At 47.0% G+C, this 11882-nt stretch overlaps 1 protein-coding gene across 1 annotated transcript; it reads right to left on the reverse strand.

The window, feature by feature from the left end:
• Positions 1 to 542: 542 nt before the first annotated feature.
• On the reverse strand, positions 543 to 1429 carry LOC127304021 (putative F-box/LRR-repeat protein 22). Its single transcript, XM_051334733.1, has 2 exons — positions 1332 to 1429; positions 543 to 942 (listed from the first exon to the last, which is right to left on the reverse strand). Exons 1-2 carry the CDS (start codon positions 1427 to 1429, stop codon positions 543 to 545), a joined length of 498 nt encoding a protein of 165 aa, XP_051190693.1.
• Between the last annotated feature and the right edge of the window lie 10453 nt (positions 1430 to 11882).

The following is an 11882-nucleotide window of genomic DNA, read 5'->3' on the forward strand; positions in this document are numbered from 1 at the left end:
AAAAATAGTGTGAAATCGTACCAAATTGTCATATCTTACTACAACACCTTGATGTAATGATGTGTCTGCAAGATACAAAAGGAGTTAAATTCCAGGCCAATTCTTAATCTTAAAATAAGCTAAAACTTATAGTTTAAATTCTGACTTGATTCTGCCATTTGCGCGATAGCGCAACAGGTCATCTAGTTTGGTTAGTTGTTACAAGGAATACATCACTGTAACGGGACTTTTCTTTTTTGTAATTATTCTTTCTTTTTTAGCTATGTGCATCCGTGTTGCCATTAAGACACAACATTGTTGTAGATGCTGGATGTAATTGGTACCTTCATGATATTAATATATTTATATTATCGAAATAAATAACAAGGGAAACATAAGCATTGAGGATTAAAAATTAACATGTTTCCACTATGAGCACAAAATCTTGAGAGATGACAAGCACCTATGCTACAATGCTAGTACTCAAAATAGAAACAAGAAAATAGGTGATCAAATAAGACTGGTGTAGTCCAAGACTCAGTTTTTGTTGCCTCAGTTAATGACTACCAATTATATGAATAGTCAGAACCATAGTCATAATCGGTGCCATGGATATTAAGATAATGGGAGTAGTAGTCGTAATCAGCATCATGGAAGTTATGATAATGGTAGTCATATCCAGTATCAGAGTAGCAATCGGATATTGTCAGATTCTTGATTCTGTCACATTTTGCTCGCAGGGCTTCATCGTCATTTAGTCGGATGCTGTAGCAGCTGCGCATGCTGAGAGTCTCCAGGCGAGGACAGTTGTCAAGAATGGTTGTCAGTTCTTCATGGGTGAACTCAATCTCAGCGAGCTCAAGGCACTGCAGCGCTGCCAGCTGTGAATTCCGAGTCAGCTCAACGAAAACTTCGCCCGTGAACTCGCAATTTTTTAGATGAAGTCTCTTCAGGGAGAGTGACCTGAAAGAGTACCGCCTAGCTGCAGTTAGTACTTAGTACTCAACGAGCAACTATGAAAAACAATGAGGTAGTATGTGATCATTGCAGGAAAAAAATTAATGACATATATGAGTGGGCATCTAAATAATCATGCGGAGTATATCAATTCAACAAGTAGTACATAGAACTTTCTATTGCGTATTAGTACTACTGTATTTACTAAGCTGAACAACAACATCGTTCTCAGTTCTATGACTACAATTGCTTCAGAAGACAACATATATAGATCGACGGTATAAATCTGTAGCAAAAGTAGAACGTTACGTACGTTTCTTTCCTAATCAAAACAAGACATCAAGATATTATTGTAACACAAATCTAGCAGCACTGAAAGAGATGTACAAACTTACCTTTCAGCAATATAAAGGAGGAGCTCACTGTTAACAAACCACTCCCCCGCGAACATCTCAAGCCTGCCAACGGAGCGGTCTACGGCCGCCTTGGCCATAGCCTACAAGCTGGCCTGATCCTTGCTCCTCCACACGAACTTGTTGTCCTCGTCCTCCTCCATTTTCACGGATCGCCACAGGCCGGGCACCTTGGCCGCCTCGAGCCACGAGTTGCACACAAGGCCCGCGCCCATTAGAATGTCGATGGCGCCCAGCTTGACGAATATGAAGGAGAGTATGTCAAGAGGCAGCTCCGCCCAGTCCCGGACCAGCAGCGTTGCCGCGGGCACGTCGTCCATTTCCTAGCAATGGCGGAATGCTGAAACCGAAAATAATCCGGATTTAGATAATCAAGAGAATCAAGTGATCAGGAACGAAAAGTTTCGTACCCCTGTAAGTTGATCCGTACCTTCGTCAGCCGGCGCCGTGTTCGTCAGTTCCGCCGGGAAGATGCGGAGCTCTAAGTTTGTGCTATTGGATGCAATTTATAGAAGCGTATGAATGAAACCATTGATTTTCCCCCAGGTTTTGGGGATAGCTGAAGGAGAACCGGCGGAGTGAAATCTTACCGTGGAACCACAATCTGACGGGCGAGAGCTGGGCAAGTAGCAGGAACGCCATCCGTCGTTGACCACAGAAGAGGGAAGGTTGTGCGTGGGAATCCGGTGGAGGCCTGCACTCGCGGGAAACCGTGCGGTGTGGGCGTGTGGTCTTTCGCGTTATGTGCCAAATTGATTAATTCACTTCAGACTTAGTTGGAAAGTAATATGAAGTAGTAATAGAGTGCTGCTATACATACGATAAATTTGCTCCGATTTCTGTACGATAGAACTTACCACACGCGAGGCAACAAACGGTTTGGCTTTGGGCTGAAAGTGTAACTTGGGACCGGGAAGAAAAGACCGTGTGTAAACAAATTTTAAATGAAGGCAGGCTTTCTTCCTTCTCTAACTCATCCCTTTCCACAAACACTGCACACATGTAGGGACTGTTACGAGTAATCGGGAGTAACCGAGAGAGACAATGAATAGAATGAATTAAGTGTATTTTACTGATAGAGATAGAATTCTTATATACAACATGAACATGCACCACGAACAGATGCGTCATTTACAGAGGCGGTTCCCTAGAGGCGACGCTCCAGGGTCTAACCGCTACGACGGTTCCCAGATACGTGGGATTACAAGTGTGGGGCCATGCGGGGATTATCCCATAATTAACGGATATTAATTATTTCTAACAGGGACGACAAGTACTGTTCATTACATTGGATGGCATCTCCAACGCGGCGACGCAAATTGGACACCCAAAACTACCGGTTGCGTCCGTTTCCGTCGGCCCGTGGACACGAAAATGGTCATTTTTAACGCGCGTCCGTTTGCGTCTGGGGTGCCTCCAGCTGACTGACACATATTATTATTCCAACATTTTTTCATTCATCAATTGAAAAGCATAATTTATCACATGCAATAAACAAAAAACAAGAAGAAACAAATACTAAAATGAAAATGGCCAGGCCCCTAGACTACCTGTTGCCCCTCGGGGCGGTTGATGACCTGGCCCCATCGTTGCCTCCCGCCCTCTTCTCCGCCGCTCCATCCGATGCACGCTCGCTGGAGCTTGGTGGGCCTCCGCGGCCTCCAGTAGCCGCTACCATAGCGCCTCGTTGGCGTCATCCTAGGCCTTCTTCAGCGTCTCAAAGGACACGACTAACGCCCTCTGCCCCGCTGTTTTCTCCTCCGGGCCAGGTCGTGCTCTAGTCATCGTTGTCGTCGTCGTCCGACTCCTGCTCTACGACCGGCGCATCCCATCGGTGTTGCTGCTCCGTACCAACGACGTGTGGGCCGCCCACTCCTCCTCTGCTTCCTGCTCCGCGTCAGCCATGAACTCCGTGTTCATCGCCGGGAGATGCCCTAAGACCCGGGACTGTGGTTATCCCCATGTGCTCCCGCTTTCACCCCGAGCTGCCTGTCATTGATTCAAAGAAACAGTTAGGGTGGTTTTTATTAATATTTGGACAAAAGTGATATAACTTTATAGAGAATGTTAACATAAACTACGATGGCCATATCTGCTCGCCGCCGCGTGTCCTACCATGGTCGGGACTATTGGCAGTTGAGTTGTCTTCTTGTCGTCGACATGGCTAGAGGGGCCGATATCGTTGGGGCCCCGACGCAAGTCCCAAACCTCGTGCTCCTGCAGCACGCGAGGCGCTGGAAACTGGCCGCGGACACTATCTTCTGCATGTCGCGGTAATTAAGGCTGGACGTTCGGGCCGAGCTTTTGGTGCCCCTCCTCCCACCTGGGGCGCGTCTATCCCTCGTGAGGCCTTTTGAGCCGATTTTTTTTGTCTGTGATCCAGCCCAAACAGACTAAAATGGAGACATTTGATATGTAAAACGGGTCTAACCTTTGAAATGTCTTAACAGTGAAGATATTTGCAGAAACAAAACAAGCTAAATCAAAAGAATTGAATTAGGAAAGGCTTATATATTTCGTAGCCGACTCCTGGCAGTACTACAGGTTTGCGTCTGAGCTGGACTTGTACTTGGGAGAGAAATAATTAGCACCAGATGAAAGGAGCAGCGTCGTACACGGATCGTACAGGTATTGTCGTGTGTGAAGCATTTTCGGTAGTAATATGTATATGTTACTACTATATGTTACAATCTCCATAGTGAGTAGTAACATATGAGTGGTGTCATGCAAAATTATATTTATTAAATTCTAGACTTATCTTGTCCTGAAAATGTGTGATGTGATGATAACATAGCTAGTTACCATAACCTTTTTTTTTCAATTAATGACTTGTCATGTCATCAAAATGCTTAGGCTGCTCATAGTGGGGACTGGTGAGTAACTTAGACTAGTAACATATGTCATGTTACTAGTCTAGGTTACTACCTTCATAGTGGGTAGTAACTTATATGTGGTGTCATGCATTATGTCATTTATTATGTTGTAGACTCATTTTGCCTTGGGGTGTGTGATGTTATGGTAACATAGCTAGTTACCACCTCACTCTCTTTCTTCATTTATTCGCATGTCATGTCACAAAAATGCCTTGAGATGTGTGATGTTACTAGCTATGTTACTCCCACTATGAGCAGTCTTAAGACTAGTCATAGTGGGGAGTAACATAGAGTAGTAACATGTGCATGTTACTACTCTATGTTACTACCTTCACAGTGGAGAGTAATATTTATGTGGTGTCATGCAAACTAATATTTATTATGTTCTAGACTCATATTATCTTGGAAAGTGTGATGTTATGGTAACATAACTAGTTACCACCTCACTCTCTTTCATCATTTATTATCATGCCATGTCACCAAGGGCCCTTTTGTTTGGGCTTCTAGGTGCTTTCCACCAAAAAAAGCAGGGGATTTGAAACAAAGAGGGTGGCTGTGCGTTTGGCTTTTCCAGAAGTAGGTCCTTCCCCTGCGTATGAGAAAAAGCACGTGTATGCGGTGCTTTCCGAGCTTTTTCTCCTCGAACCGAACAGGTGTGTTCGTTTGCCCCTTCCACCAAACGAAATTACACGAAAACTGCCACCGCGGATGCCCGACCCGGACGAGTCACAACGTTACGAATAGAAACCGAGCAAAAAAGGAAAAAAAAGAGGAAAAAAGAAAAACACCCCGTGTCTCCCCACCCTCGAGCGGAACATAGGCGAACGCGAGAAATAGGGCGAGGCTAGGGTTCCGCCGCCGCCGGCCGGAGCTTTCCCCCACCCCCGCCACCCCTCTCCTCCACGACCCCTCTCCTCCGGCGCGTCCTCCTCGGCACACCGGCATCCTCCTCCCATCCATCTTCTCCGGACCCCAGCTGCAAATCGACTCGCCGCCAGCCGCCAGAGAGTTTGCTCGCCCGCCGCCGGAGCTTGTCCCCGTCCGCCGCCGGAGTGGATCCCTGTTGCAGATCCTCGTCGGCTGCAGTCGGTGTCCATGGTGATGCAGCTCCAGGTGGACAACACACGAGAACGATGAACTCAACACGTGACGACATTGCTAACTCATCGTTCAATGCTAGACAAAATTAGTATTATTTATGTTTCTAGTATAATGTGATGGATATGTATTTTGGATTAGCAACTTGTATGATGGATATGTATTCGATGAGTAATTTATGTGAATATCCATGCATAATGATAGTATTACATAGTGAATATTTGAATTATGGTGATTGAGACATTGATTCTTACATGTAAAGCAGCAAAAATACACATTCTCTTGACTTTGAGGGTATTTCAGAAAAATCCCCATTCAACAGCTAGATAGCCAGCCAGACAGCCAAAGAGTACAACTCGAAACAGCAGCTTTGTCTGGACAACAGCTTTTCCTGCACAGCCGCACAGCTAGCCACAGCCAGCCCAAACAAAAAGGCCCCAAAATGTCTTGAGATGTGTGATGTTACTACCTATGTTACTCCCACTATGAGTAGTCTAATTGGCACTGCATGTAGTACTATGTTATTACCTATGTTATTTCCACTATGAGTAGTCTCAGACTAGTACTACTAGTAGAAAATATATAGCTGATGCATGTGTGCGTTACATTTAGAGTGCAACGGTCTTCAGACTCTTTTTTTAGACAGAAGGCTGGAAATGAGCCCGGCTTTAAATTAACGAAGCCATCACCCGGCTAGGAGTTACACGAAGAATTACAACACACACGCGCCAAACGCATACCGAACCCACAACAAAAGATAACACAGAAAATCTCAAGCTTGATCCATGACGAGGGAGCCTTGTCTTCTATTGCACCGAAGCAATCATGACCGTGTCCACACGACAAACCTCCACCGCACCAAGATTGCAACTCAAGGGGACCTCAACGATGGGCCGACCACCGAGCAGAGCTTGACGAACCAAAGGAGGGGGTCTTGCGGCGATGCCTCAAAGAAGGTGAATGACGCAAGAACGCGTCATTATCGTCGGGAGAGACATAGGTCCTGCAAAGTTTTCACCCAGACCCGAGAACCACCACCCCTAGAGTTCAGGCTAGGTCCAGACCAAAAATGCAACATCTGCACCTGGCGTTGGGATAGGCACACCGGCAGGAGCTGCGACCAGACGCCGACCTAGCAAAGCCCCCCAAGGCCCTAGCGAGGGCGCCAGCCACCACAACAGAGCCGTGTAAATGTAGCCAGGATGGTGTTGCGAGAGGGTGCTGGCTTGCTTGATGGAAGCGGTTGGGGAACCCCAAGAGGAAGGTATGATGAGCACATCAACAAGTTTTCCCTCAGTAAGAAACCAAGGTTTATTCGATCAGTAGGAGAAATGTGTGACTTCTGAAGGTGTTGCTAGCTGACTATTGACAGGGCGCACTACCGACGTCAGCAACAACGTGGAACTTGCACACAACACAACCAAAATACTTTGCCCCAATTTACAGTGAGGTTATCAATCTCACCGGTTTGCTGAACACAAAGAATTAAACGTATCGAGTGGAAAAAGATGTTTCCAGTAATTAAAAAGAACACAACTTGCAGTAAGTAACATAACAGAATTGCAGTGGATGAATTTATCAGTGTAAATGAAAGGATTGAGGTCCACAGTTCACTATAGGTGTCTCTCCATAAAGATAAATCACATGTTGGATGAACAAATTACATCTCGACAATTGACAAAATATCGACCATATATGACAAGATTATTACTATGAGATTCATTTGAGCATTACAACATAATACATAGACCGTAATCCAACTGCGTCTATGACTAATAATCCACCTTCCGGTTATTGTCCGAACCCTTCCAGTATTAAGTTGCAAGCAACAGAATATCGCATTAAGTAATGTGTGTAAAGTAAACAACAGAATTAACCTTGGATAAAATATTGTTGTTTTCTCCCTAGTTGACATAGGCATCCCCACTGGGCCTGCCGAAGATGGTACCCGAGGTTTATTGAAGGCTCATAAGTCGACGTATACGAAGCTCGGAAGCCCAATTAGCTGTTGATATGGAAAGATAGAATTGTATTAGGAATAAAGAGATTTGTAACTTTACGGGTCGAACTCAAAGAGTCTCCCGGAATATGTAACTTGTACAATACGAAACCCTCGGCTCCGCCTCCTATATAAGGGGGAGTCGAGGGACGAAGAAAGGATCGATTTCATTGTCAACATAACCCTAGTTTTCTAGTAGTCGAGTACTTTTCCGGCTAAACCCTCGAGATCTACTTGCCCTCTACTTCTACGAAAACCATAGTCTATAAAAGAGTGGATTTGGTGTTCAGATGGGTACGTGCGCACGCATCAGCCGTCGTTGGATTGGCTTTGAGATTCTGCCATCTCACTTTCTGAATTAACGATGACATACGGTGTTAAACAGAATAAAAAAATATGCATATACTCTTCCTTTTGTCCATACGTGTTTTGTCGTTGGAACTCTTCCATCGATTTTTCCCTCTCCACGCGCGCATGACCTTTCTCTCAGCATGCGCTGGCGCTAGCCCTCGTCGGAGCTCCAACCCTATCCACTCGCTGACGCTGGAGATACGGTCGAGAAGCTCGAGCAGGCATTCCGCTACAGGGAGGCAGAGGCAGGGGCAGTCGCGAGCGGACCAAGCTACGGCGGCGGCCGCGTGGGTGCTCGGCGAGAAGCGCGAAGTAGGCCGACGAGGAGGCGGCGCGCTGGAGGAAGGCGTCGAGATGACTCGTCGACGGAGGAGCAGGCCGACCTGCGGCGGGACGCACCCGACGAGCTCGTCCCCGATGAGCACAATCTTGTTGAGCGTCTCGGCCATCTTGCCGATGGAGGGCGGGATGCAGCCACCGAGCTTGTTGTGCGCGAGCACGACGACGCCGAGGTTGGTCGGGATGGGCCTGCAGAGGCGGTTGGAGTTGAGGAAGATGGCGTCGAGCGGACGGTCGAAGAGCGCCGGCGGGATGGCGCCCTGACCCGGACTACCGCTGCCCCTCTCCCCATCGTGGACGCGCCCAACGCTGCGAGGGACGCGACCGCCGCCGCCCCGCACCTCACAAACAGCCCACCGTGCAGCAGATCGAGCGCCCGGAGGAGACTGCTGGCACGTCTTCGGTCTCGACCTCGCACGGTTCAGCGGCTCGTCTTCAGTCGACCAACAGCGGCGCCGCCCCCACCCTGTGAATCCCGTTCTCTCGGGCAGCCTGCCGCACCTTTGTCTGCGGTGCTATATGTGACGAGGTGGACGAAGCTTCCACCTTTGTCCTCCATATCGGGCGGCGGCGCGGCAGTGGGTGGTGGTGAGGTGCCTCGGCGACCGGTCGGCCCTCTTCCTGGTCGTTGCCCATCTCCTGTCGCCGAGGCCACCTGAGATGAAGAGGAGCTCCTCGCTGGGATCCAGTGGTGTCTTGTTGTGCAGCTTCTCCGCAGCAGCAGTTAATAAGCTGATCCTAGATGATTATTCCGCCAAGCAAAGCAACGGTTCCAGGGGAATGGAGGTCAATGCTGGTGATAGTTTTGGCTTGCTATCTCAAACAGTAGGATGCGAGAGTACGGAGACAAGCTCATCATTAGTTGGTGAAGCACTCAGTTCAGCAAAATTTACTGACAGGGATGATTCCATGGAACCCCCAAGGACCATGGCAAGTCACCTGTTTGGTTTAGCAGACTGTTTGGCTTAGGAGACAATTCAACTGTATGTTTGCTGCCAAACCTTATCAAGCGTACTCTGGTGGGACAGATGATATACACTACTCTTTAGTTTGCTCTCGACCCTTCATGTTTGCAGTTCCTTTCATACACCGAATTTCCTGGTTAATATCTGAGCAGCATTACTTATATTTTGTGTGCACTACACAAGTAGATTGTAGGTTGCTGAACCCGAAAACCTCTGTTGATCACATTTCACTGTAGATGTTTCTTGTCTGTCATTCATACTCTTACAACACGCTTTTATCCTAAAGACTAAGCACCATTATCAGTTGGCCATTTAGTTTATTACTGCTACTTTAATTATGCATTTTATAAGGGATATTGCATTCCCTAAAAAATATGGTAGCTATCAAATTCATCGGTCTTTCTTTTCCTGAGAGTAGCATCTCCTCGGAATAAAGCAGAAAGCCTGGGTATCATAACACCCCCAGTACACCATGAATTGATCCTAGTAACTTGCTGAGAATAAAGCTATGGTCCTAGTAACTATTCCTGTTCACTCTTTGTTCCCAGATGCACTATTATCAGATCACTTCCTGATAGAAATTCAGGTTGATCATTCAAATTTTGCAGCTAATTTGTTTGCAATTATTGCAATTGATGCTACCTAATCCTTAGGGACGGCATGTGATGCTCCCGAAGGTTCCAAAATCTGCCCTAAATCAACCATGTGTTTCAGAGATTCCAAATTGTTCGTCTGTTGACATAATTCTTTCTTATAAGCACATTTATCTGTCTATTTATGAACCAGGGTTTACCTTCAGTGAATAGTTGGTTAAAAGAAAAATTACAGTACTGTAATCATGGTCTATCTTCAGAGATGAACTATGAATCTCCAAGGCAGTGGAGCAGCAGATGAGCTCAAGGTCTTGGATGAGCTATACCGGCGACAGGGAAGAAGAAGCACGCGCGAGCGTGGGCGTCACTATTGTGGCGGCCGCCCGTTTTTTGTCACCGGAGGAGCTATGGTGATGAGCTGCAGCGGCCGCGAGCGGTGGACCACGATGGTCGGGCAAGCCAACAAGCAATCGAGAGGGGAAAAGGGTCCTGGAGGACCAGCAGATCACCCTGAAACTTTTGAACGGCTCAGGGAAGCCTGGGGAGATGTGACGGCGTCGAGGTCATGTGGGGAATCGACGGCCGAGCATGGAGGAGACAGCTTCGATCCGGGCGAGGCAGAGCTCCTGCTCAAGCGGAGGAGGAAAGGAGGAAGCGGAGCTCGTCCTCTGCGCCCCACCGGCAGAGCTCCTGATTGAGCGGAGGAGACAAGGAGGAAGCGGAGCTGCTGGTCGAGCGGAGGGAGCTGCGGAAGTCAAGTGGGGGCGGCATACGGCGGCGGACGGCCGAGGCGTACGGCGGCGGATGGCGAGGGATGGCTGGGGATGGCCGGGACGGTCACAAACACGATCTTTGATTGGACCTGATGGGAGAAGAATTATAACTATAAAGGGGTTCTTTGTAAAATCTCATTTGTACCGACATTTTCCGCGGGAGCGGAGAGAGTACATGTGATTCTCCCACTTAACGTTTTTTTAGACGGCGTTAGACACGTGTCGAACAGCTAACGCGTGCTCACGTACCCATGTGATCATCGAGTTTCATCCGTAGTCTACAATCCGTAGGCATTGACAAGTCGATACCTTGTCAATTGGCGCCGTCTGTGGAAATTAGAGGCATCAAGGAGCTGATCTCGATGGCACGTTCAACATCGTTGACATCTTCGGTGGCGAGCAATGCGATGGACGGAGGTAAACAGACCAAAAACTGGTCCGGTTGATTTTGTTCCTCACCCCCCGCCCGTTTAAATGCATATGCCTATCTGGAAGAGCCAATGGAGATGAAGTTCGGGAGCTTCTACTTTTGTGTCGGGAGAGAAGGATCACATCGTATGGCGGCACCGATCCGTTTGGGACCGCTAGCGTGTGGTTCTGATTCCTCGAGATCATCATCATCAACTAAGTCGAGCGACGGTGAAACTTCGTCGACAAGCAGCATCAAGCCCGCCGCCGGCGGAGATCTCACCAACCTGTTTGGCGGGATGTCGTTCGGATCGTTCACGGATTCCGATCCGGGCAGTGATTCGGAAAGCGTCGACAGCTTAAGCTTCATCGACAAATCTACCCTTATTTAGAAGGTCTTCGCCGATCTTTACGACGGTGTCACCGATCCAGGGGATGATCAATCAAGGTGTAACACCCCAAATTTCAATAAAAAGAAAGTTAGAGAATTCCAGAAAACAAAATTTCAAACCATCAAAAACTTTTCTATTTGCATATAGTACCATGCATAGGACTTGTGCATTTGAGTGATATGCCATGATGATTGTTATTACTTGTATTTGATATTCTCTAAAACCCTAATGTGATCATATGAAGATCACCAACCAAATAGATCAAAGAGGAAGAAATTCCATAAAATGCAAAACCCTAAAAACCCTTACATATGCCCTATGGCATTTTTATAAATTTTGACCCTAGACCTATTTGGTCTTCACCATTAGTTGAGTAATGTTATTAAACACTTACTACAACTTTTGGAATCAAAGATTCACATTTCAAATGAAATTCAAACACAAATCCAACTCACATATGATAATGGTCAATTTGGACAATTCTAGTCTGATCACCACTTTGAGCCCTTGCCATTCATTTTTCCCAAACCAACTCTTGCTCACTCTTTGCACCATTTCAAAGTCAACATCAAGGTGAACAACTTTGGTGAAGAGCATCATGCCAAATTCATCTTTGATCATGAGCAAGGCTCATCCAAAGTTCCAACTTTCTCACATATGCAACATTCTACACTTAGCCATTTTGGCCAATTCTTGAATTCTAATTTTTCCACCACCACCTCAAAACCTCTCTGGTCATTTA

The sequence above is a fragment of the Lolium perenne genome, chromosome 7, assembly GCF_019359855.2.
Source record: "Lolium perenne isolate Kyuss_39 chromosome 7, Kyuss_2.0, whole genome shotgun sequence".
NCBI classification, from domain to species: Eukaryota; Viridiplantae; Streptophyta; class Magnoliopsida; order Poales; family Poaceae; genus Lolium; species Lolium perenne.

Bases quoted from the DNA above. Each gene is read 5' to 3' on its own strand.
- LOC127304021 (XM_051334733.1), bottom strand. From the start codon at position 1,429: ATGGCCAAGGCGGCCGTAGACCGCTCCGTTGGCAGGCTTGAGATGTTC. The intron at 943-1,331 runs GTAAGTTTGTAC...GTACTCTTTCAG, and splicing joins CTCCTTTATATTGCTGAAAG to GTCACTCTCCCTGAAGAGAC.